General features: G+C 36.3%; 1 protein-coding gene across 1 annotated transcript in view; it reads right to left on the bottom strand.

The window, feature by feature from the left end:
- Positions 1-1,137: 1,137 nt before the first annotated feature.
- Positions 1,138-27,513, bottom strand: part of Hpgd (15-hydroxyprostaglandin dehydrogenase) — a 30,543-nt gene continuing 4,167 nt past the window's right edge. The window contains exons 4-7 of the mRNA XM_052162614.1: positions 16,956-17,052; positions 4,419-4,495; positions 3,085-3,248; positions 1,138-2,119 (exon numbers count right to left, since the gene is read on the bottom strand). Coding sequence (XP_052018574.1) covers positions 1,981-2,119; positions 3,085-3,248; positions 4,419-4,495; positions 16,956-17,052 — 477 coding nt within the window. The 3' untranslated portion in view covers positions 1,138-1,980. The remainder of the gene's footprint in view (positions 2,120-3,084; positions 3,249-4,418; positions 4,496-16,955; positions 17,053-27,513) is intronic.

The raw sequence follows: 27,513 nt of genomic DNA, 5'->3' as shown, positions 1-27,513 counted from the left end.
ATGCACTTGCTGATAAGTGGATATTAGACCAAAAGCTTAGACTACCCAAGATACAACTCACAGACCATATGAAGTTCAAGGAGAAGGAAGCCCAAAGTGTGGATACTTCAATGTTTCTTAGAAGGTAGATCAAAATACCAATGGCACACAGCCAACCAATAGACTGATCATAGGGTCTCCAATGGAGGAGCTAGAGAAATGACCCAAGTAGCTGATGAGTTTTGCAGCCCATAGGAGAAATAATAATATGTACTAACTAGTACCCCCAGAGCTTCCAGGGACTAAACCAACAACCAAAGAGTACACATGGGACCATGGTTCTAGCTACATATGTAGCAGAGGATGGCCTTTTCAGACATCAATGAAAGTCTTTGGTCCTGTGAAGGCTCAATGCCCCAGTGTAGGGGAATGCCAGGTCAGGAAAGCGTGAGGGGGGTTAGTAAGCAGGGGAGGGGGATGGGATAGGGCATTTTCAGTGGGGTAATGAGGAAAGTGGATATCATTTGAAATATAAATAAAGCAAATTTCTAATAAAATAACAAAATAAAGAAAATAAAAGGAGAGCAAGACATTTAAAAAATGATTTATCTAAAGCTACTTATAGAACATAAATTTTAAGTAAATAAATGTTTAGCATAATGTCACAATATTTTGGTTTTATGTGGTATTTGATTTTAAATACATTTATAGTTAATTTGAATTTTTAATGCAAAGTATAACATACATTGGTATCTACACGTAGAAAATGTTTATCCATAAGTAAGAAGTTTAATTCGTAACTTCACTTTATAGGAAAAAATATGTAATAAGATAAGGCATACTGCATGTATGTAATAGTACTTGCTGATTGGTCACAAATGAAATATGCATATGTGTTTATATCTTTTTGTAATTCATTTTTACTAATTCTTCACAGATACTGATTTCTTGGTACATGTCAATATAGTAGGTGAAACTTCAGACATTCAAACATTCAAAGAGGATGCTGGTTCAATTCCCAGAACCCATATGGCAGCTCATAACTGTCTGTAACTTCAGTTCCCGGGCATCCAACACCCTCACACAAACATACACTCAAACAACCACCGATGCGCATTAAAAAGGGAATTAAAAAAGAGGTTAAAAAAGAACAGGGAATTTATGTCAATTAGAATACAAGAGTTTTATTGAAAGATAGGCACTTTTGAAATTGGTACAAACCAACAGAGAAATAATCTGGAAAACACATTTGTATCATTTCATAATAAGCATATACAATATATATATAAATTTACACCCACCCCCATTTTGCTATGACTTAAAAGTTTCATTCCTGAGGGTTTTGGAATTCATTACAAATTTTAAGTTAGGAAGGAAAAATAAATCATCTTCCTTGATTTGGGGCTGAACTGTGAATTTTCAGTGTTAGTAACAATGTCATACTCCCACACATCAGACTTGTCACTGGGACATGGCCACACTGGAGGACATTCCCTAACACTGTCCCACAAACACACCACTACTTCAAAGAGCTGAAATGTTGAGCTTGCAGATCATGTACAAGCTTTTATTACTAAATATTTCCATTGTAAAGGAGCTGGCCCCCTTTGAAGTGCAAACATACAAAGTGAATCATTTAAAATCTGCTTTGACTTAAATAACTATTCAAGTATCTCCTTTAAGATGACTTTCTGAAAACCATTAATATTTATGAGGCACTGTTATAAATATGTTTTCTGAAAGGCAGAATATCTCTTGAATATTCTTTGTGTTGTCTTTAAGATTATATAGGTTATAACCCAGTTTTGGTTTGCACTGCATTTTTGTTAGCTTATCAAACAGCTTTAACCATACATTCAACTAATCATTTTGAAAAATATTAACATCAGATATATGAAGGTTTCATCATATGGCATTTCATTGAAAAAGCTGTATTAGTAAAGATGCAGTCTGAGTGAGTCACTTGTGCTTATTTTCAGTTATGGCTGCTGTTTAGGAGGTTCATGGAGTTTTTACGAAGGATGGAGAGATGTCATAATCTTGAAAATGAATTCCTTTTGATGCTGTGATCTTCATAATGGCACCATTGAGAGCATCATCCTCAATGAGATTTATTAATCCATTGGCAATGGCTGATGGGCTAAAATGAAAGAGACATTTGTATTTTGAAATTAAAGAATCAAAGTAAATAACTTCACATTATTTTCTAAGACACTTCTGGTTATAAGAAAACATACTTTATTAAGGTATTGTTATCTCCAATTTTTATTCATTGAGATGATAAGTAAATTATATAATATATTTAGTGATCATTTGCGAATGTATTTGAGGTCATTAATTATATTGATAAAAAAAATCATGTTCTCTTCTGTGCTAGATTAGTGGTCATCAGACATACCAGACAGAAATACCATTGAGGGAGGAAAAGAATTGATTAATAGCATTTATGGAAGATCATTTTTTCTCATTTGTCAGTAGTTTTCAATTAGAGATAACTTCAGAATTAGGGATGGAGACTTTTGTCTACTTTCTCTCTCAGTAGTGGGACCCCATCTAGACCAGACCTGCCCAAGCCCTGTGTCTGCAGCCAGAGTCTCTGTGAGTTCGTATTTGTGCTGGTTCATCCATTCTAACTAAGACACAGTTCTTTGGATGTGTGTGTGTGTGCACGTGCGCGCGCGTGTGTGCATGTGTGTGTGTGTGTGTGTATGTGTGTGTGTATGTGTGCATGCGTGTGTGTGCGTGTGCGTGTGTGTGTGTGTGTGTGTTTGTGTGTGTGATGATTAATTGCTTTTATGAACGTGGTTGAAATTTTTGGGACTTTACAACATTTCACAGGGGTTTTATGTGCTTATTGCTTGAAGTTTAAGGATGTAAACTATACTTGCATTGGAAGGTTCCATATAGAAAGGAAATAGAATAAAGGCTCATCAAAGTAAATTCCATAATGCTTACATGTAATTCTATTCCTTGTGCCTAGTTTTCCTTTTAAAGGTGGTTCAACTCAAACTTTGAGGTATATACTATTTTCTAAAACTGAAACCTTTAAAAAACTGATTGCTTGTATAGATAATGCTTGGTTCCATTGTGGAAAGTTTTACTTACTCCAAAATCCCATAGAATTTCATCATAGCCTTGATCTGGTCCTTATATTCTATATATTGGCCCATATTTTCTTCCTTTTCAATGGATTCAAGGATGGGTGTGTTCACAAAGCCGGGACAAATAGCATTCAGTCTTACACCGCTTTTCATGAGGTTAGCAGCCATCTGCCAATCAAAAGTACACAGTCTCAGGCTTCAGCTTTTTCAAAAGTACAGAACAAGACAAACTGGAATAAAAATTCTTTAAAAGGCTAATCTAAAGCATATGAGTCAGATGTGCTCCGAAATATGGAACAGTTGCCAATGGGCAGGCACAGAAAGCATAAAGACATACCTGACGCACAGAGTTCCTTCACCATAGCTTGACTGAATTAATTGTTTGCAAAACAACACCACTAAAAAACTGCAAAACTTACAAAGTTATCTAAGGTGCTCTTTTTATTGAACTCTGTGAGGATCTGAAGCTAGGCAACTGAGGCTTTATTGAGGCAAACATCCTAAGAGAAGTTTTATTGCTTATGATTCAATATTTCTACAATATATAAAGGCAACTTTTCATTAAACAGAAATGCACATAAAACTATGTTAAATATTGAGTGTTTGACTAAAATGTTATGAACCCAGGTCTTTCATCATTTTACGGTTTATTTTTCCAGGAAATGTTAGTTCAGCACTTACTAATTCAGTATTTGCATGTAGCTGCTGTGAAAAATGAGAGCCAACTGTAGAAATATTCTGTCATAAAGTTAAATTCCTGCTTTGTAATGGTTGATCTTGTTCTAAATCATTGAAATATTTTCAAATAAAGCACTGGTCTCTAATCAATCCAAATTAAGAGTGAAGCCTGCTTTTCTTCTTGGGATGATTAGCACTGACAGTTCTCTTTATTTTTTTTCCTTGTTAATGAAAAACACTGCATCTCCCTGGCCCTTCCATCCTATCCCTCAGAGGTTTCCCAACTTTTATTTTTTCTGTGTTTATGTTTTGTAATACATTTTCTAAACAGGAGGCAAAATTCTATTTAAGTGTTCTGTTTAAGAACTCTCGACATTAATATTACAGAAACTGTATACAATTTTAAAAAGAGTATCTCTCCATTATTTATCCTGAAAATATTCATTAGTTTCATTTCTTGTCTATTTAACAATGATATATTCTTTATTTAGTCTTTTATATGATTGAAAATGTTTTTATAATAAAGATTTCAGTAAGCTGTGTTCTCCATCTTCCAGCCAGATATGTTGAATTTTGAACTTTTGTTCTTACAGTCTATAAAATTTGGGTTTCATTTATGAAAGCAAGGACGAAAAGAGTTTCTGACTATGATTTTCTCACCGCAGCTGAGCGTGTGAATCCGATTATTCCATGCTTTGAAGCACAATAAACAGGTTGCTGTGCGACAGGCATGAGCCCTGAAACAAAGAAAAAGTCTAAATAAGTTGATGTTCTGAAAAGTGAACTATATTATAAAGACTACGCAAATGGCGTTCTATGGTCACATCAATTTAAGATTAATCTTTAAAATACACTAGTGTGAAAACATACACTTCTGTACAATAGCAAAACGTAAAGCAATCTCAAACCAACATCCTCCAGAACCTTTTAACTGCAATGAAAGTTATTGTGAAGCTTCTTCCTCACAGCCATTGAAACCAAACAGACAAATTTAGTCAGTAATATATTCTGTGTCTAATGAGTTTTTTGCATTAACTTAATTTTCCCTTCGAGACCATCTTCCGGTACAACTCAGGCTGTCTTTGAACTTGTAATCCTCCTGGCTTAGCCTTGCAAGTACCAGGATTATGGATGGGTACCAACTTGCCTGGTTTAGATGATCTACTTTTAATTCTTATTAATTATGTAATTTCTCTCAGTCAATGACTAGTGACTGACCCTTTGTTACTGTGAGATTCATATCAAATGTCATATTAGTGTCAAATTATTCTGCTGAGATGTAACAGTCTCCACCCATTTAAGTAGTCACATAACACCACCACATAGTTGAGAGTGTCATGCCAAAGTTCAGCAATAAACGCAGACCTTAGCCACTCCCTGAGTGCCTTCCAGGCTTCAATTTATGAAGCATGTTTGCTCAAGAGCAGTTTAAATCCCTGAGCATGGTAGATCACACCTAGAACACAGTGATCTCAAGGGACTAGAACATGTTGGCCTTCTTGTTGTTTTGGGTCAGGAAACTTGCAAGTTAATTACTTGTATCAGTGGCAGTCAGCAAGAATTTACAATGTCACCATAGGGTACCCAGAGACGTTAGAGTATAAGATAAAAAGAATAAGTGGGCATGGCTAGATGATACTGTTTATACTCCTGCCTTACCTATTCATTAAAGGTTTATGGGACAAAGGCGACTTGTGGAGGACAGTGCTCACATCTTGTAGGAGTCAAGAAGTGCATCTTAATCACAGGTAAGCTAATCAGCACAGCCATGACAAGGATATGGATGTTGCTCATAAATATCAGTAAATGAGATGATGGATTTTTGTTAGATATGGAAAGTTGATATTATGATCTATAGTTATTTCAGAGTGTCACATATGAGTAATATATTCAATAGTGTTTTGTTGGCTGTGATCATTAGCAAGAAAAAAATACTTAATATCATTTATTTAGAAGTAGAACTATAAATGTAATCAATTTATTCCAAATAATTTGTTTGCTTTTGTATGTATGTATGTATGTATGTATGTATGTATGCATGCATGCATGCATGCATGTATGTATGTATCCATCCGCCCATCCATCTATCCATCTATCTATCTATCTATCTATCTATCTATCTATCTATCTATCTATCTATCTATCTATCTATCTATCTATCCATCCATCCATCCATCCAACCAACCAACCAACCAACCAACCAACCAACCAACCAACCAACCAACCTACTAACCAAACAACCTACTAACCAAACAACCAAGGTCTCACTATGTTCTCCAGACTGGTCTCAAATTTTCTATACAGCATAAACCTGGCCTTGAACTTTCAACTCTGCTACCTCAACCCTGCAAGTTCAAGTTTAAAAGTATGAGCTATCAAACCACAGTGGACTTCTTCCTATTTAAAAAAAAAAATAGTATTGGGTTTATGGATTTTATTTTAACATTCTTATTAAGTTTTCACTGTATCTAAGTTTTACAGCTTTACTGAGTTATTGTCATAAAATAAAACAGCGTATTCTTTTTTTCAGGTATATAATATTTGGTAAGTTTTGACATATGTATAAATAAAAGACGCTATGGTTACAATCAGGACAATGAACAAGCCCATCACCCATAATTCTTTCTGATCCCTGCCATCTGCCCTTCTCTTGTGACCCAAGAAACTACTGATATGCTTTATGGTAGTGTTTTTGCATTTTTGAGAATTTTATCTCTATGTTATCATTGAAATTTTATCTGATTATTTTGCATTTATGATAGTTAATGTTGAGATTCATTCATCATTACTATTATGATTTTCTAAAGAGAAATCCACTGAACAATATAGCATTTATCTATACTGTGCATTTACCTGGCAGTAAATATTTGGGTTCTTTCCTTTTTTATGGTAATAAAATTCAAAATAAAGAGGATTCTACTTTCCAGTTATGCACTGGTTATTTTAGATCATTTGATTAAATGGAGTAAATATTTTTCATCACCCAGTTGATATTTTTTTTTAGTTATTGCTTCTCAAGCTTTGCATGAGTAGAGTGGATTATTGATCTGCATTACTTCAGATAGATTTGTACTGGTATGGGTAAAGTGTGACCCTGGGATTCCATTCACACATTAGTTCAGTTTCTGTTTTATCTCTCTTTTTTTTTATTGAATATAATCTTCATTTACATTTCAAATGTTATACACTTTCCTGGTTCCCCTCTTCCCCAAAACCCCCAAGCCATCCTCCCACTCCCTGTCTCTAAGAACGTGCCTCTTCACCTAACCCACTCCCACCTATGCCCCCTCGATTTCCCCATGCTGGGGCATGAATTGAACCTTCATAGGACCAAGGGCCTCTCCTCCCACTGATGCCCAACAAGACATTCCTCTGCTACACTTTTGGCTGGAACCATGTGTATCACTTGGAACCCTAGGGCATCTGGTTGTCCAACATAGTCGTTCTTCCCATGGGGCTGCAAACCCCTTCAGCTCCTCCAGTCTATCCTGCAACTCCTCCATTGGGGACCCTGCCCTCAGTCCAATGGTTGGCTGCTAGCATCTGCCTCTGTATCTGTAAGGCTCTGGCAAGGCCTCTTCAGAGACAACTATAACAGGCTCCTTTTGGTATATACTTCTTGTCGTCCATAATAGTGTTGGGGTTTGGTGACTTTTTATAGGATGAATCCCCAAGTAGGACAGTCTCTGGGTGACCTTTCCTTCAGTCTCTGCTCTATACTTTGTCTCCATAATTGCTCCTGTGAATATTTTGTTCCCATTCTCAGAAAAACCAAAGCCTCCCACTTCGGTCTTCCTTCTTCTTGAGCTTCCTGTGGTCTGTGAATTGTAACTTGTTTATTTTGAGCTTTTGGGCTAACATACACTTATCAGTGAGTGCATATAATGTGTGTTCTTTTGTGATTAGGTTACCTCACTCAGAATGACACTTTCTAGTTCCATCCATTTGCCTAAGAATTTCATGAATTCATTGTTTTTAATTGCTGAATATACTGTGTAGATGTACCACAATTTCTGTATCTATTCCTCTGTTGAAGGATATCTGGGTTCTTTCCAGCTCCTGGCTGTTATAAGTAAGGCTGCTATGAACATAGTGGAGCATGTGTCCTTATTACATGTTGGAACATCTTCTAGGTATGGAGTGGTATAGCTGGGTCCTCAGGTAGTACTATGTCTAATTGTCTGAGGAACCGTGAAACTTATTTCTAGAGTGGTTTTACCAGCTTGCAATTCCACCAGCAATGAAGAAGTGTTCTCTTTCTCCACATCATCTCCAGTATCTGCTGTCTCCTGAGTTTTTCATCTTAGCCATTCTGACCCGAGTGAGGAGTGAGGTGGAATCTCAGGGTTGTTTTGAAGGAAAATGCAAATCAGTTTCTGTTTCCATTTGGCTTGATCTCTTCTTTAGTAGCAAACACAGTTGTGCTTTGCAAGCCTTTGCTCCTTCAGGCTAGGCTCCTACTCCCTCACATATACTAGTATCTGCTCCTAGCTGCTCTCCTTGGCTAGATCTGGAATCATGCCGAACAACTCCAGACTTGCCTCTGACCCTGTTTTTGTGGATGTTCCTGTTCTGGATGACTTTATCGGCTTGTACAGAAAATACAGTCTTCCAGTCTCTTTTTTAGTTTCATGTGCATGTGTCTGTGTGTATGTACACACACACACACACACACACACACAAACACACACACACGAGAGTGGGGGTGGCAATTATTCTCAAGTTTAAGCTCTAGTTTTCGAGAAAGACTTCTCATCTGTTTTGCATTCCTGACAGCTTTGTCTTAATTCCTGCCACCTCTCCTGCCAGGTTTCTTTACCTAAATTGTAGGTGTACTAATTTAAATATTTGGCTTGCCCTGAATTCATTTCCAATATATACATGAGTGAAATTAAGCCCAAACAACCATATCCAAGTTAAAAGTCTTATAACCAATGGGATAGACTAGTACTACATAAAAATGTCGCCTCTAAACTTTATTTTATTATTTAGGTATGACATCTTCTTCCTTTTTCTAGAACCTGACAACTTTCGCATAGACTGGGAGACTACATATGTATATATACACATATGCCTGCTAAAGAACTGTTAACTAAATATACTTAACAAATCTTAAAACTCAACAGAAAGAAATGAACATATATATATATATATATATATGGCAAAATATATATATATATATATATATATATATATATATATATATATATATATATATATGGCAAAGAGGTATATGAAAATATGTTCAACCTCATTTTATTATGAAACTGCAAACTACAGTGTGGTAATCTCCCATTTCCAGTGTTGTCTCTCGTCCTCTTTGTACACACTGTTGTTGAATGACATACTCTCAATTACTTTACCCTTGTCACATGTACATAGGTAGCCACAAATTATTTTCATACTTAAATTTTAGTTCCTTTGGCAGAAATAATTAAAATAGCCCAAATACAGACATTAACAGTTGTGAACACTGACGAGACAGAACAATAGGATTTCCTATTCATTGCTGACAGGAAGGTAAAATGGTATAGACACAATGGAGTGAGCCTGGCAGTTTTTGACAAGATGTATTTTTACAATACAAATGTTTCTTGGCACTGACCCAAAGTAATTAAATATTTATGTCCTCACAAAATCCTGCACCTGGATGCTTCCAGTGGTCTTATTTGCAATTGCCTAAAGTTAGACACAAATTAGATGTCTTTTCGTGAGTGAGAGAATAAATAAAGCAGTGTACAATGCACTCAGCACTAAAAGTAAATGAGGTATCAAGTCATGAGTAGACGAGGCAGAATCTAACCTGTGAAGGAACAATGCTCAACTGCAAAATTGACATACACTATGATTCAAGCTATGACTTCTTATAAAAGGCAAAATGATGGAGACTGTGAAAAGGTCAGTGTTTGCCAGTGCTGGATAGGGGAGGGATAAATGGGTAGCATGGAGGACTGCTATCAAGGCAATGAGTGGAGTATTACAATAAGGTAATAGCCAATGTAAGTCATTGTTTATCTGTTCAAGGGTAAGCCTTATAAGGAAGTCATAGTACCATTCTTTCCTTCATGATTAAGGGAATGCTAAATTTCAGTTAAACTTGGTAAAAATAAAGACTGTGCTTCTCATTCACTTCATGGGCTTCTTAATCTAATCAAACATATGTTTCCATGGTGGTGGTGGTGCTGGTGGGGGAGTAAATCCTAATATACGCTATAAACATTAAGTGATAGTGTGTGAGAATATAGTCATCTATTATAACAAATGTACCACTACAGTAAAGGTGCAGATAGTGAAGGAAACTGTTACTTAATGGTGCTAGGGATGTATGGAAATTCTCTGTATTTTGTGCCCAAGTTTGTTTTGTACCTAACACTTCTCTATACAAAGTAGCCTGCTGAAACCAATGTTCTTAGTTTCACTTAATGTGAGACAGAATCTGGCCATTGTACCCCAGTTTAGTCTGGAACTCATTTGACCCAGGCTAGCCTTGAATTCAAGACACTCCTGCTTCACCATTTTGCATGGTGGGATTATTATACAGCGCCACTTGGCCAGGTAATGATATCATTCTAATTAAGTGTATTAGGAAAGGGCTCTACGACAGTGGATTGGATCATGGGTGTCAGGCATACTGATTTTAGCTCTTCAATATAGAATTATGATCCCATGAGCCATATCAACTTTGCAGAGACAAGTGTTCCATACAGTAGTGCTTTCTTATGCAAGCCAGGATCCTAATAATAGCCACTGTCGGTCTACAATAAAGCAATGCACAGAATATGCATAATATGATGTTCCACCCAAAATAACTATCATAGTGAGGGTTAGTCTTCATTATCAACTTGACTAGACCTGGATTCATCTAGAGACATACTTCCACGTGTGTCTCTAAGGCCGAGTCAATAGAGGTGTAACTAGGAAAGTTTGAATCCTGGACTGAGTTTTGACAGAGAAAAGGGGAGAGAGAGAGTGGAAGACGGAGGAGAAGGAGGGGGTTAATGAGAAGAGTGACATGGAGGGAAGGAGGGATGGAGGGAGGGAGAGAGAGAGAAGAAAGGAGAGGGAGGAGGGAGGGGTGTGTGAAAGGTTTGGGGTGGGGGTGCGAGTGCCAGAATTCTGCTTTCATTGCCTCCTAATCTGCCCAGATGTCAAAAGGCTCTATTCTTACAAGGATGCTTCCTACCTCCATGCCATAATGATTTAGATCCCTTAACTGTGAGTTAAAGAAATCCTTCTAGACTCACATTGTTTTAAGTCAGTTATTTGGTCACAGCCATAAGAAAATTATCAAACATAATTACTGTTTGTTATCATTTTTATGTCAGTAGATGCAAACACTCATCATTTTCTCTTAAGATGAAAAGTTTGGAGCTGTTGATTTATTGACCTATTTACCCATTCATTGGCTTGCATTTTAAAACAAAACAAGTTTCTTTTTTTCTGAAGTGTTACAAACTTACTACATCATCCTAATTAGCAAACCACGGACTGAGTTAGTTCCATCCTCAGTTCCCATGTGGCTTTTCTCTTTATTGTTAGGTTTGCTGTGAGGTTATATTTGAAGGTGTGATATGGCAAAAAAAGTGACAGAGTCTTTTATAACTATTACATATTTTATAGTAAAAGATCTTTCCAAGATGATAAATCCGAGAGTACATTCTAGTGATTAATTTTCAGAAATTTGCTGTTAGAGCTTCCTAAATGTCCAGTCCCTACTCTGGTATTATTATAAGAAACAGAGATGGACTTTAAGCAGCCAGTATCTCTAGTTACACTGGAGGCTAGCTTCATGAAGTGTTTACCTGGAAATAGAGTGTCAGGATCACCCAAAGTCCTATTCCTAAGTAAAGCTTGCAGTAATGTTTATACACATTAAAACGAGAATGTATTTTAATGCACAGCTCTAGAAGAAATTTATTTCTCATACTATGAAACAGTTAATCTGATCACATCTTAAAAACATTTAAGTTTACTTACCAGTCCTTTCTCATATACGTCTTTTAATTATTTTATGACTAGCAAAATTGATTCTAGTCTTTCTGGGCTATCAGGGGGAGTTTTAGCAGTGCTGGTCAGCAAGTAGACTCATATAATCATTTTGGCAGCATTCATCTGAATGACTAAATTCCAGATAACAGGAACAGTTCATACATTTCATGACATTCACTAAAATATTGCAAGATGAATTTTCTTTTATTATCACTGATTCTTACAATGTTTTTCATGTGACATGGTTCCTTTGAGATTAGTGGTTTCACTGAATTTTAAAGCTAATTCCGTGAATTATCTGAATGACTGAATCTGAAGCTTGTTTTGGGGAAGGCTCTATGGCTAGTGAGCTATTGGAATCCTCCTATCTTTACCTTTCTACACTGGGTTTACAGGCATGGGCAGCCATACTTAGCTTCTTTGCATGAATGTTGAGGATTTAATGGTCTCACTCTCTGAGCTATCTCCCCATTCCAAGAAACCCACTTGACTTGTTGGGGTGTCTTATCCCAGCACAGTTCTCTGTTGTTCATGCCAACATTTTTTTTTTATGTGCTGAAGAATGAGTATGACAAAATGAGTCTTTGTATGCCTTGTTTAAACAAAAACTCCTATGGAAGAGTCTGCACATTCAACAAAGACCAGAGTCCCTTCCCAAGATGCAGATAAAGCACATTCGTTCCTGCAGCCAGGTTCCCCTGGCTCTGCTCCTTAGAGCCATTAACTGCATTTGAAGCTGCGTCAGTGGGAATTCCTCTCATGAGGTTCTCTACCAAGCCAGTATGACAGCTTGAGGCTTTACCATCACACTGAAAGACTCTGCAAGTCGCTAAGGAATCATCATGATGACCTGAATATGGCCGGCAACTCTGCAAGCACTAGAGTGACCAAAAAAAAAAAAAAAAAAAAAAAAAAAAAAAAAAAAAAGATCCTGTAAAGGAAACTTGCAAAACAAACAGGAAGCAAATGTTAAAGGCACTTTGAGTGGGAGAAATCATCTTCTTCCGAGAGGAGCCTTTCAATTGCTTATCCATAGCAAGTGGTCAGCCCTGATCACACAGACACAGGCAAGGCGATACAGGATGAGTAGCTTATATTTAGAAATGATATGCATGTAACAACAATTAATGGAAAAAGAGGCCATGAATTTAAAAGAGAGCGAGAAGGGGTAGATGAGAGGGAGGAAGGAAATGGAGGAAGGAAATGGAGGGAAATGTTATAATTATATTATTAATAATATAAAATTAAATTAAAGAGTATTTTCTATTTAATAATTTTTCTAAGATTTTTTTTTTTGGTTTGATGACCTCAATCTATGTACTGTGAATCAAGGTCATACAGGTTTTGATAGTTTCTGAGAAAATTATAAAGAATAAGGGCTTCTCCCTTACCTCTTATTATTCTAAAATTCTGTTTGTATGTGTGTGTGTGTGTGTGTGTGTGTATGTGTATGTGCAAGCACAGTGTGTGCATGCTTGTCTTTGTGCTTGAATATCTGCAAACACACACACATATTCACACATGTATGCAAACACACACACACATCCACACATGCATTCAAACACACACATGCACACATGCATACACACCCTCACATGCACACATGCATACACATCCTCACATGCACACATGCATACACACCCTCACATGCACACATGCATACACACACACACACATGCATCAACGCATGCACACACACACTTCTTATTCATGCCAGGAGACTGCTCCTCTACTGAGCTATATATTTAAGCCTTTCTTTAAGAGTCTCAGATGAGCTCAGACTGTCTTCAAACTGGACCTCTTCCTGACTGCTCCTCTCTCATGTTGGGATGAAGTTGTGTCAATGAAAGCTCTGGGTGGGAAGTGTGAAAGTGAGAGCAGAAGTCTGGTTAGGGAGAAGAAGAGCGTGACACCAAGCGTGGTAAGTGCGGAGGCTGCACTGTGTGTACCAAGAAAACCAACACAGCGGACAGAGAGAAGCCTAGCCCATTGCTTAGCTTTTTGAAGCAGTGTTACATGTTAGGATGAAAATCAAAGAGAGAGGAATTTCGAATGATGTGATAATCATTATGGTAATAGTGCCAGAAAGTTAATTAAAAATTCAAACTGAATTTATCACTGAATTTTTAACAATGCATAAGGAAACATGGTACTGTTGACCCATATGCCCCAAGCTCCCCTGGCTCATTTATTTTACAAAGATTCATGTGTGTGTGTGTGTGTGTGTGTGTGTGTGTGTGTGTGTGAGAGAGAGAGAGAGAGAGAGAGAGAGAGAAAGAGAGAGAGAGAGAGAGAGTGGGAGGATGAGAGGGTTGGGGGAAAGGCAGACAGAGCAGCAATCCAAAGCACATGTGTTCTTTCAGATGCCTGCAGAGGCTAAAACATCTGGAAGTGGGGTTGCCTTTGACAGTGAGTTGCCTGATGGAACTCTCCTTTTATGCAAGAGCAGCAAGGGCATTTAGGTGCTGAGTCACCTATATGTAACATTTGTTTAAAAGTAACATTTGGAACATGGTCTTGCTCATTTACATAGCAATATATTTGCTCATATACATAGCATATTTATTCTTCATCTTATTGCCTAACCCAGGCAGAACCTGAGCTTTGATCTTTCTGTCTTAAACTCTTGAGTGCTGAGATGATAGGCCTGACCCATGAGGATATACTTATAGATTATCAATCATCCCAATTGTCAATTGATCACAACCTCAGATTTCATATGTGTGCAATTTCAAGAAAATGGGAAATATCCCTTTATAATTCGCTCATCATTTACATAATTTTCTTATAGTTTCATCTCAAAAAATACTGTAAAATCAACTTTTTCAATTTGTCTTTAGGGCTTAGCCCTGCATACAACTAAGATTTGTATCCTTCTAAAGCATGCACTGCTTTGAAGTATGGTTCGTGCTCTCTCCTTTTAGTGTATCTGAAGAAGTGAACCATTGCCATTTATAGGTAGATAGCACAGGAGACAAAGTAACCCAGTTATCCTTAGTGCTTTATAGGATCAGCTTTGTAATCATGTGAGGCATGCCATTCTGATTTTAAGCAACCCAAAAAATAAGATGTCAGTCTCATTTCAGAGTTCCTAAAGAAGGCTATTTATAAATATACCAGTGGTAGCTTTATAGTGGCTCAAGGGTCACCTGATAATGACTCTTGGAGGAATTAAGAAAATTCTGATAACCAGGGGTTGACTGAGTCATAGATAGCTCCAAATACTACTGCTGGCCATTCTTGCCTCATTGATACCAGAGGTAGAAAGAATGGCTGTGATGTATGTGTGTGTGTGTGTGTGTGTGTGTGTGTGCGCGTGTGTGTATTAATAATTCTTATCCTGAAGTTACTACACTGAGACCAATCAGGTAAATTAGGTACTCCTATTTTTATAGTTTAAACTTGCTATCAATAGTAATCAGACTTCTTAAATTTTATGACTTCACTTAGACCCTTCCTTCACGAAGCATTGATAGATTTTTTTCCTTAGAATTCTAGTTGCTTGTATGTTTGAGAGGGGGCCCTGATGCTGGCTAAACTGACCTCCAACTGTCAGCTTTCCTACCTTTGCTTTACCAAGTGCTGGGGTTATGGGTTTGAAACAACATATCCATCCCCAACTGGAGTTTTTACAGTACAGTTTCTTGACTAAGTTGCATCAGATATTCCTGGCTGTTATTGAAGAACACAATGTTTAACTGATATTGAAGTATTTTGCTCTGAATAAAAAAAACACGTTTGGATTGCTTGTCAAGTGGCAAAAGACAGCTGTTAGCTGAAAGCATTTTTCTTATATGTATGACTAGAGTATATTTTCCAGATTTTCACATAGCTAGATGAACCATGGGATCTAATTCTACACTGTAATGTGAGCACAGTGTGGCCTGCCAAGGCTTGAGTGGCGTCAGGGTGGGGGTTAGAAGAACTGTAATGTGTTCTTCATGTTCCTTTCTTCCTTCTACTGTGCAGAAAGGAGTCTACTCATTACAGAGCAAATCTAGAAGCTCCATTATCAGCTTGGCCTTCCAAATTGCTCGTATAGAATAGGTACCCAGGAATTCTGCAAGAAAGCAGTCTGAGCAAGCTGATGGGCTAGCCAGTAAGCAGCAATTCTCCATGATCCTTCTTCCAGGTTCCTAATCTTTATAAGTTCCTCCCCTCACTGCTTTTGACCATGAACTGTTATATGAAAGTGTGAGCATGATAAACCATTCTTTCCCAAAAAGAATAGGCACCAGGTATAGGGATCTTGTCCTTGATAATGTACAGCTGTTGACCAAACCTATTATATTTTGAAATTAGGGTGTGCTTGGATATATTTCTTTTAACAGCTTGGCAGAAACCATCTAATACAAATGTCATGGTTTTAAATTACAGACTCCTACTAAATTCACAAGGGAGTAGAGGTCACCTCATATCACATTATTATTTTTTACTGTGTCAAAAGTTATTTTACATGTACTACTATTTGGAAATGTTAAAATTACCTTTGAAAAATAGTAAGTGGGAACACACATACACAAATACAGACACAAACACAGAGACACACACAAACACATACATACATATATACACATATACACAGAAACACACATTCACAAAACACATATGCACAGAGAGACACATATACACATATATACACAATGACATACACAGATTCACATATACACACATACACACAAACACACATATACACATATATACACATGCAAACACATAAAGACATATACAAATACACATATAGGCAAACAGATATACATATATAAATACACACACAAACATACAGAGACACACAGATATATATACACATATACATGCACACACACAGTCAGACACAGACTCACATAAATACACATACACACATACAAACATACACACACAAACACACACATATACATACATGTACACATAAAGACATGTACAAACACACACTCATGGGCAAACAGACATAAACACACACACACACACACACACACACACACACACACACACTCTAAAGCAACACCCAGGTGGGAGAACTTTGAAAAGTATCAGGTGCATTGTTCAAACTTTTTGTATTATGTATAGAAAATCTAAAGAATCATTAAGAAAATAAACAATTCAGACTCAATCCAATCTTGTCTTGATGATTCATAATATACCTCACAGATTTACTTTTGTGGTTCAGATTCAATATGAACAATTCCTGCTCAAATAGGAAATTCTTACCTGCTAGTGAAGACATATTGATGATGATGCCACCGTGACCTCCATTTTGCTTACTCATGTAATCCAAACCAAGGTAGGTCCCACTGATAACAGAAACCTAATCCAGGAGCATAAATGGAAAAAGTGACACATCTTCATCATATCATTACCACATGATAAATATGCCCCCATGCCAAAGACATTGCTAAGTCTGGCATCTAGGGAGATCTTCAACAATCAGTGAGAGCTTCCTCATGCTCTAAGGTTTTTATTTGATCACAATTTGCTTTTGGCTTGCCTGACATATGTGTAGCTTATCATATTTCTACATACTTTAACTTAGTTGCCAAATGTGATTCTTATGATAAAGATTTACTCTCGTCATGTTTTTTTCTTTTGAATCAACTCCCACCAGTCCATAAAAATTCTATTCATTCTGTTTTCTTTTCTACATGTTAAAGACAAAAAGTTTCTTCTCAGTATGTGCTTCTCATATTGAAGCAGTCTACATTCACTTACACTGTATAATTGTCATGGTTCTTGCATTGCAGAAGAATGGACAAAGTTGATTACACAGACACACACACACATATACACACACATCAGTATATAAAGAAAATGACAAGTAACATGATACTGTGTGTTTTTGTGTGTGTATTTCATTTTCTGTGTTGCTCATTGAATCTAATTTTACATTTTATTATTATTTATTATTTATTATTATATGTAAATCAATAATAACAATTTCTCATAAATATATATTTTGTATATCTTCACCCTAATTTTTCCCCTTTTTCTTCCTTCCCTTTCTGCTAATCTTCTTCCTCACGTTGCTTAATGTTTCTATGTCATATAAATATGTATATATGTATATACATATATGTGCATACAACCCCCTCACATATATTTGTGTTTCCATAAATAATCTAGGATTTCCCAATAAGAGAAAACACGGTGTTCTTTCTGAGCTTGGTGTATTTTCCTCCAAGGACATAAATTCCTTCTTTCTGAATGAATCCATTGCATTTATGTATTACATTTTCTTTGTTCATTTATCTGTTGCTGGGCACCTGTGCAGGTTAACTGGCTATTTTGAGTAATGTTGTAATAAATGGGTAGTGGCAGATATTCTTGTGATCTGTTGACTTAAGAATACTTTGTGTATACAACCAGAAGTCATAGTACTCCATCTGGTAGCTCTACGTTTAGGGTATTTTGTTTTGTTTTGTTCATTTTGAGAAATCTACATAATGATTCCCATCCTTGTTTCTTTGTTGAGTGAATAGAATAAACTTTTATTTCATCTATTTAAATTAAAAACAGTATTGTTTTTATTCAAACCAGTATGCAGGGTCTATGGATGGCTGCTTCTACTTTGGATAGGCCCTTTTACTTTCAAGTTTATGTACAAATGAAGACTATTCAATGATAACTTATTATATGTAGCAGACTACTAAAAGAGAAGGTTTCACATATTCTTAAAATCATATACCAACACACATTTTCAAATATGTTTCTGGTAGGTTATTAATTCATCAATTGGTTTGACTTTAGTAATATATGAATATTAAATATATGTATACTTTAAATATTTGAAAACAAGATAGATGATGTATTTGTATCATTATTTCATTTATTTTTGAGATTATAAGTTAATTAAAGAATTTTTCCCTTCCCCTTTTGTCTTATATACTACTATGTAACCTAGATACCCTCCCAACTCTCCTCAAACTCATGGATTTTGCTCATATTCATCTAATTTTTTTTGTACAGTGCAGTGTTAAATTGACTGTTATAGCTAACCAGGACATGTGACTCCAAAACTTGATCTGTACAATATAGTAATTCAATATTAGCAATAGTCATTTAAAAAAAGCCTGGCTTCTTTTACACTGTTATTCCACATACATTGTTTCCCTTTTATTGAAATAGACTTCTTCTCACATAATTAATCCCGACTACAATTTTCTCCTTCCTCTATTTCTCCAAGTTCCCTATCACCTTGTCCTCTATCCAGATCTACTCCTTTCTGTTTCTCATTAGAAAACACGATTCTAAGGGAATGTAATATAATTAATATAATATAATGATAAACAACCAATATATTGAAATAGGAAGAAAGAAACAGAAGAAAAACCCAAGAGACAGCACAAAAACGAGATACAGACTCAGAGACCCACTTACTCAACAGTTTATAAAAACAACTAAACTGGAAGCTATAATAAAGACTGAAAGAATCTGTAGGGTAAAAAAAGAGATGTGTATATACACACACACATACACACACACACACACAAACACACAAACACACACACCTAGAATAAAATTAAGATATAATGTAAAAAATAAAATAAAATAATAAAATAAAATAAAATAAAATAAAATAAAAGGTCTGACATGACACTGTGAGACAAGGAACCTCCGGATGCCCCTGAGTTCACTTTCTGTGGTCATCTCTATTTATGTGCATGCAGACGATCCTTACAGGTAATCATGTCTTCAGGGAGAGTGCTTTGGCAACAGAAAAAAAAAAAAAACCCTAAATTGTCCTTGAGTACGTTCTTATCAGCACAGTACAAGGGCTCCCTGTTCCCTACGTCCTTGTCAGCATTATTTTATTTGCTTTCTTTTTGACAGTCATTCTGACTGCAGCGACATGGTGGAGTCTTCGTGTACTTTTTATTTGCATTTTCCTGGTGACCAAGAGTGCTGACTCTTCATTTTCTGTCTGTGGGTTATATTTGTCCTTCATCTTTCAAGTAGTATTTGTTCATTTCATTAACCTGTTTATCGATGATGTCTTGTATTTTACTTTGTGATTGTGGTTTTCTCTTTGAGGACTTCATATATTCTGGCTCCTAATCTTCCATTAGAGCAGTGGTTTTCAAACTTCTTAATGCTGTGACACTTGAATACGGTTCCTCCTGCTGTAATGACCCTCAATCATAAAATTATTTTTGTTGCTACTTCATATCTATAATTTTCCTACTGTGATTATTCTTAATGTAAATATCTGATGTGCATGATATCTGATATGCAACGATTGTGAGAGGGTTGTTTGACCCAGACAGGGGTCATGACTCACAGGTTGAAACCACTGCATTGGATGAATAATTAGGAAAGCATTTTTCTGATTCTGAAGGCTGTCTCTTCACTCGTTTGTTTATTTTGCTCTGAAACTTTTGACTTACACATATTCTGTCACTCATTACTACTTGTTCCCAAGGAAGCCTTTTTCATCGAGTTCTTGTGTATGTGTGTATCTCAAAGAATTTATTTAGTGTCTTTCTTTTAATTAGCGTTGGAGTTTTAGGTCTTAAGGTCTCAGATGTGTTTTGCATTGGCTTTTGTACAGGGTGAAAGGCAGAAATCTAATATTACTCTTCTGCATGCATACGCCCAGTTTTCTGAATATCACTTGGTGAAAAGCCTTTTTTTCTCCATTGTTTGTCTTTAGCATCTCTATAAGAATTAAGATAGTTTCAGATATGTGGGCATAAAGTGACTTCTTTATTCTTTTCTATTGATCTACACACCCGTTCTGTGTTATTTTCATTCTGTTCTTTATTACCATAACTCAGTAGTGTAACTTGAAATCAAGTATCATGAGACCTCAACTATCATTCTCAGGACTGGGCTGGCTATCCAGGGTCTTCTGTGCTTTTCACACTAGGACCCAGGTTGGCCTAGAACTCACTGTGTAAGCCAAGCTAGCCTTGAATTCAAGTTGGGTTTCCTGCCGTGTCATCCAATGTGCTGGGACTGCAGGCATAAACTATCTATTTTACATTTGTGTGTATCTTTTTTATGTACCACAGAAGAATGTGACCTACCTAGGACTAATGTAGACACTGGCTGATATAACTGAGTCTGGGAAAATCCATTTTTCCTTATAGTGTTCTGTGAACAAGAATACAGCCCAGCTCTGGCTAAGTGAGACTAGAGATTGGAAAGTTGCAGGAAGAGGTGAAGAATTGGCTCTGGTGAAATTTTGTTTTTGTAGTTTTAAAGAAAGATATAAAGAAATGGCTACATTATCCCCTTGACATCAACACCATAAATCCAGCCATGCTATGAGCATGATAACTGGGACACCAGGATCAAACATGGCAGGTGGGTGAGGTGAAAGAGGACCGGATTGCAATGACTGCACTGATTGTCAGACCGTGTCCTTCGGTCTGGGGGCATCGGGTAACTCTTTTCTAGTTCTAGTTTGAGAGATTTTGTGCTGTGCCACGTGGACATGGTTTCTGGACATATCTAATGTTTATGTCCTTCCACGCTGAAATGGAGTCATCCTCATAGTCTAATGTTTTCCTACTCACATCCTACAGTGAAGACGCTTTCCACTTTTATTCTGACTTTTAAGAATTTACTACAACAGAAATAACTCAAGAGGAAACTGACATGTTTCCTCTTCTCTTTCAGCTCATGCTTTGAAAAACAAAAATTCACTTTTGACAGCTTAATTCTTGCTTTATACAGCAATGGATAGAAAAAGGTCAATAGTCTGAAACTGAGAGTCCAGGTTAGTGTGTGACTTCTTTTCATATTAAAGCATCCTTTGTTAGCAAGTGCTGGGGACATGCCCCCTTCCTAACAGTGTTTTACAACAGCGAAGTTGAAAATTTGACTCATTTAAGGCATTTTCCAGTGGAGTTCAAGAATGAATCAATTATCACAGTTCCCCTTTAAAGGGGAAAAAAAAAAAAGAAAAGAAAACCCTATTGGATTATAGAAGAAGGAAACAAATATGTAAATGTCTGAAATTACTGAAACAAGTTAGATTCTGTTAGTTTCTGCCTAATTCTTCAGCAAGTCTGAACCAGGTTCTAGTTTACATTTATAAATATAATGTAAACTTTATTATAATATTTAAAGCTTTTGCTGACATACTGCTTCTGTGTTTCCAAAATCTACAAGATGAAGAAAGGTAAGAAATGTATAAAAGTTTAAGTTTCAATTTTAAAGTCCTTTAAAAATATATTTATTTCATTTTGTATGTATCTGTCTACAAGTATATATATGTACCGTGGAGGTGACTGGTACCTCTGAAGGTTTGGTGGAGGGCATCACCACCAGATCCCTGGGACTGGAGGTATATAGAATGGTAAGTCTCTTGTATAATGCTGGGAACCAAACCTATATCCACTGTAAGAGCACGCCAATGCTCTTAGCTCTTGAGCTATCTCTCCAGCTCCCTAGTTTTAAATCTTACAAAAGAAGATTCATTTCCATATTTTCTAGGGAGGTTAGGGGATGGAATATTTTCCTCAACCATGTAAGTTTAAGAACTAAGTTTTTAAGCAAAAGCATTGATGGAAGAAACATCAAGTAGTACTTACTGTTTGGGCTGTACATAGATGGTATTTTACTTCAGTATGATAACAATATTTTCCTTGTTCCAGATTTTATAGACACACACAAAAATATAAAAATTTAGAAAGACCATAGAACAAAATGTTTCTTTTAAGTATTTCTTGGATTTTAGCAATAGTTTCTGTTATGTAATGAATCACTGAATCAATATCTAGATAAAGTTATATATGTCTACATTAAATAGAATATTAATTAGGTCTGTACTATTATTTAAAATATATATTGAATGTAGCTAAAATTCAGTTTTTTACTCCAAGAAAAAAAAACTCTTTAAATAAAGAAAAGAGAAAATATTTAACTGTTGAGAAAATGATTAAATTGTAATGTTAATTCAATACTTTTGGTTGCAAAGGGACAACTTTTATACATAATACTAAAATTAAAATCATAACCTATTCCAAGTGCTAGAATTTTTGGCTAATTTCAGTATTCTATAGTTTACACCAATGCTTTTCAATTCAACTGTACTGGGAATAATTCTCTATTAATAAAGAAAAATTGACAGGTGGTAATATCCTAACTGTGTGCTTCCTTTCTTACTAGCCATTGCATATTTGTACAGTATATATACATGGTACATATACATGAACACTCAGAAAGATAATTTTTTTCACTACTGAAATTCCCAATGTGTTATTTCTTTATTTCCCTTTATTGCATTTCTATCCACTCTCAGGTAGTTCATAGTCTATGGATTTTTATACAATGTAATGAGAATGTTCTGGCGTCTGAATCATGCAACTTTGCTTTTTAGGGCCCATGTATTTTCTCTAGGCCAGTTCCCAAAGAATATTTATAGAGATGATTATTTTTCTGAAATCCCCTTCATTGTTTACTTTTTAATGTCTAAGTTCTTTTTTTTTTTTTAGTCTTTCCTTGTCTTAGTGCTAAACATGTCTATCACGTTGCTAGAGATATTTGTAATTTTGCAAACTCTGCTCAATATATTTCAACAACTACTCTCATTGTTATAGAGTATCAGTGGGGGCAAGTAGATACTTGTTCCTTTGTCTGGGGCCAACAAAAGGAAACACATTAAGAACAATGCTTCTTTAAGCAAACCTAAAGAGAGATGATTAGTTCACCCTTTAATGAGACTGTATTTTTTGCATCCCCAAATTCCCACCCCAAGTGCATCCCCCAGAAGCCACCAGGAGGTTCCACTGGGGATAACCGTGTCTCTGAGTCCTGACTCAGAAAGAAGTACTTTCCCTTTTCTCTCATCCATGTTTCTATTTTGGGTGTTGGCTAGAGTCTGGTCTGCTTTGTCTCATACTTTGAGGTTTTTTCACTCTTCCTCCAATGTTACTCTTCCCCATCATTTGTCTGGTGTCTGCCATATGGCAAACACCTCCTCCTGGGCTTAACTCAAACCCCATGGAGATTGTCTATTTCTTAAGTTCTCATTGATTAATCCATAATCAACTTATATATAAAGATTTCCTAAGCAGCAGCATTTCTACCTGTTATCTCAATCCATTTCCTTATTAGAGGCATGATCATGGCAGAGGAATACACCTTGTATGAAGCAGAGATGGTGCACAAACATGTATTCAGTCACTTAGAGTGGAAATATGTTTTATTGAATGTCTATGTCCTAACACTGGGCTGTCCTCCTCACAAAGATTGTGATCCATTTAAGCTTAACTGTCCTTAGAGTCAATGGGGTTTCTTTCACAAATAGTGAAATTCAAGGTCAGAGAAATAAACTGAAGAGTTCATGAATTGTTAGATTTGAAAACTAAACTTAAATTTTGACTACTTCCAAAAGTGCACCTTCCCTCCTGGAGGAGTGAAAACTCATATTTCTGGAAAGAAATCCAGCAACAACAGCTTTCTATTTTGTTTTTCATTTGAATATACTAAAAGGTTCAGTATATGTTAATTATATATCTAAATTAGATTGTATTTCTCATCTGCAGGGAAATGAATAGTTTGTTTACTAAAGCTCAAAAATGTTGAAATAATCACACTATAGAATGGCTCTACCAATAATCAAAGTTATACCAGCCAGATTTGATCAATAGGTATTGATCTATTGCCAGAATGAGCTTTTGTAGTTCAGCACACACTCACTCCATTTAGAACATTTTTGGTGAGCTCTGGGGAGCTGGGGTGGGAGGTGGGGGTGGGAAGCCAAGGCTGCAAATGACACTGCTAAATGACATTATAAAGGAAGAAGCTCAAAAAAAGACTTGTGAAACAATAGACCGGACGATGTCTGAGTGTGTTCCTTGTATGTGAAGGGCGATGACATCAGCAAGATGAAGAATAAGAAAGGAGAAATCCTAGTGAATAAAGGAAGTGCAAGAACACATGGACAGTTTGGCAAATCACCAGAGTTTACTTAAATACAGAGATGCACTCAAAAGTGTTAGGTAGTGATTCTTAAAATCATGCATCTAAAAACAATTCTAATACAATTATATACTGTAGAGTTCCGTGAGAATGGTAGAAAGAGAATATGCTGTACGGTGTTTCTTAGTAGGATGCATTGGGAATGGAAGTACACAACAACAGTATAATGTCTGTTTAGTATATATGAACAGTGAACTCAGTCCTCAGTGGAGGGGGCAAAAAGGAAATGGTATAGGAAAAAGAAGGGGAGAGAAACCTAGGTCATGAAGTTCTTTACCGCAGAGGTTCCTCTCTGATATGGGAGCTAATGGGAAAGCATTCAGAAGGGAGAAATTGCCCAAGATCAAGGCAAAGAAAATGCACCTAGTACAGACTTTTTTCCTTTTTAGAGGATAATGTGAACCATAGATAAATATTTGCACTAAACTAACTGTGATAATCAAGTTGGAGAAACGGGTTAGTCCAGTGGGTTTGTCTGTCTTGGGTGTGCAGCTACAAGAGAAGTAGGTTCTGTATGAGTTAGCAAAGGTCATGGCAGTAATACCTGAAGCTAAGAAGATAGATTATTCCAGCAGGTTCCATGAACAACCCAGGATGGCTGAATTTCAATGTGGGAGAACACAGAAGATTTAGTTGTATAGAAAGAGGTTTAATAAAAATTCCCAAGTCTTCTTGAATTTCCCATTTACAGTTTAACATGTGTGTGTGTGTGTGTGTGTGTGTGTTTAAACAGCTCCCTTTAAAAGCACATATGCCCCTGTTTGGTGAATTATGCAAATTCAAAATTCATAATTCAAAAAAATATGTTGTGACACTAGCTTTGTTGTTTCATGTTCTCTATATTATGCATTTTCATTGTGTATTGTTTCTGATTCCTGGTTTTTCAGATAAAGGACACAATAACTGTTCATTAGAAATGCACTGAATCTAGGAGGCCATTCTCAGGTGATAATAATATCCACAGTATTTCTGATAAAACTTTTAAAGACATTAGTGATGTTGAAAGAAAATTGCTGGTATATAGTCTGTGTTTTCTTATGAGGATATGTAGACAAAAATAAAGTCCTTGTGTTTAAATGTGATTGGAAATTGGCATAAGGTTATAGGAACATACTCTTAAATTTTTCCAGTTTTCCAGTCTTTGTATATTCAAAACCCTTTTTTTAAATCAAGTAGCAAATGAAGTATGCTTTTAAATAAGTTCTTAGCAGAATAAAACTTTACAGCTAACCAATTAATTTGCAAAAGGAATAGGAAAGTAGTAGAACACAAGAGCATTAAAGTATTAAAGCAAATACTCATAACAAATAAAACAGCCATATGAGTTCCTTCTGCTCCAGACCCCCCCCAAAAAGGTAAAATAAATGAAATACTTTATGACTAAGAATCATTTGCTTGCTTTAGTATGGAATCTCAAGCACACCTGGTACCCTCAGGCCTCTGAAGAGAAGCAGGGTTTTGAGTAGCTTGAAACTGGAGTCACAGGGTAGCTCCACAGAGCTGCCACTGGTGTTCTGGGAACTTGTATCTTCTGTGAGAGCAGCACACACTCTTAACTGCTGAGCCATCTCTCTAACTCCATTTAGTTCCCGTTTTTAAGCTTATTATCTCCTAGAAGAAGAAGTTTTGAAGACATTCATCTTGCACATGAAGTGGCTATCTTGTACTTGAAAGCTGCTGCTTTGCACATTTGTAAAAATAATCTGAGCTAGGCAGGGCATAATTTTATGGGAAATTAAGTTACTGAATACATATAAAATCCATCTGACATTTTGTTTTAGCTAACACACTTCTTATGTTTTATTTTTGATCTTGTTTCCTTGCAATGCTGGAGAAAGGTTTGGGCTTCATTAAACATTAATAGCTTTATGTTTAATAGCTTTGTTTATGAGGGTGTTCATAAAATGTTATAATCAACCCATTCCTGCTACATTGCATGCATTGGAAACTTCACCTTAAAATTTTACTTATACTCTACTTCAGACCTAACTCATCCATCTTCAAATGTTGTGGAAATCACACACAGACACAGCCTCAGATGACACAGACACAGACACAGACAGACGACAAAGACAGACACAGACACAGACATAGACACAGACATAGACACAGGCACAGGCACAGGCACAGGCACAAGCACAGACACAGACACAGGGAGAAGAAGTGAGGGAGACTAGGAAGGGGGGGCGAAGAAGGGATGGAAGGAGGGGAGGGAGGGACAGATGGAAGGAAGAAAGGAAGGAAGGAAGGAAAGAAGGGAGGCAGGGAGGTTGGAAGCAAGAGAAAGAGAGGGAGGAGAGAGGAGGGAGGGAGAAATAGGGAGGGAGGAATGGATTTCAGTCTTACGAACTAAAAAGTTCTATTGTCTCTTTAACCTTGTTTTCTGATCTATTTCCCAAAATTTAAGACTTGTTTTTTAAATAAGCAAGTTGAGTCAGAGTTTAGCAATCTCAGACAGTGAATATTTTTAGCTTTGCAAGCCATAAGGTTTTTGTTACAACGTTGAGTTCTGCCATTATTACAAAAAGCCAGGCACAGAAATACATAACAATGACCGCAGGGTTGCATCCTAATAAAAATTTATAGATATTGAAATTGAAGTTTCCTTTATTCATGTATTTCTTGTTATTAATCCTTCAACCACTTAAAATGTAAAAATAATTTTTAGCTTGTAGAACATCTGAAAACCAGTGGAAGGCCATTTGGGCCTATGGGTTGAGAATGCAGTGAACTGTGTTTCTCCTTCTCTCTCTCTAATACTTTAAGAGAGATTCTCATAATTACAAATATCAAATATCTTCATATTAATAAAATGTCTGATTTCTAGCTCTCTGTAACTTCT

Source organism: Apodemus sylvaticus, chromosome 18, assembly GCF_947179515.1.
Source record: "Apodemus sylvaticus chromosome 18, mApoSyl1.1, whole genome shotgun sequence".
In the NCBI taxonomy this organism is placed as follows: domain Eukaryota; kingdom Metazoa; phylum Chordata; class Mammalia; order Rodentia; family Muridae; genus Apodemus; species Apodemus sylvaticus.
Note: the sequence above shows the minus strand (reverse complement) of the source record. Positions and strands in the feature narration are given on the sequence as shown.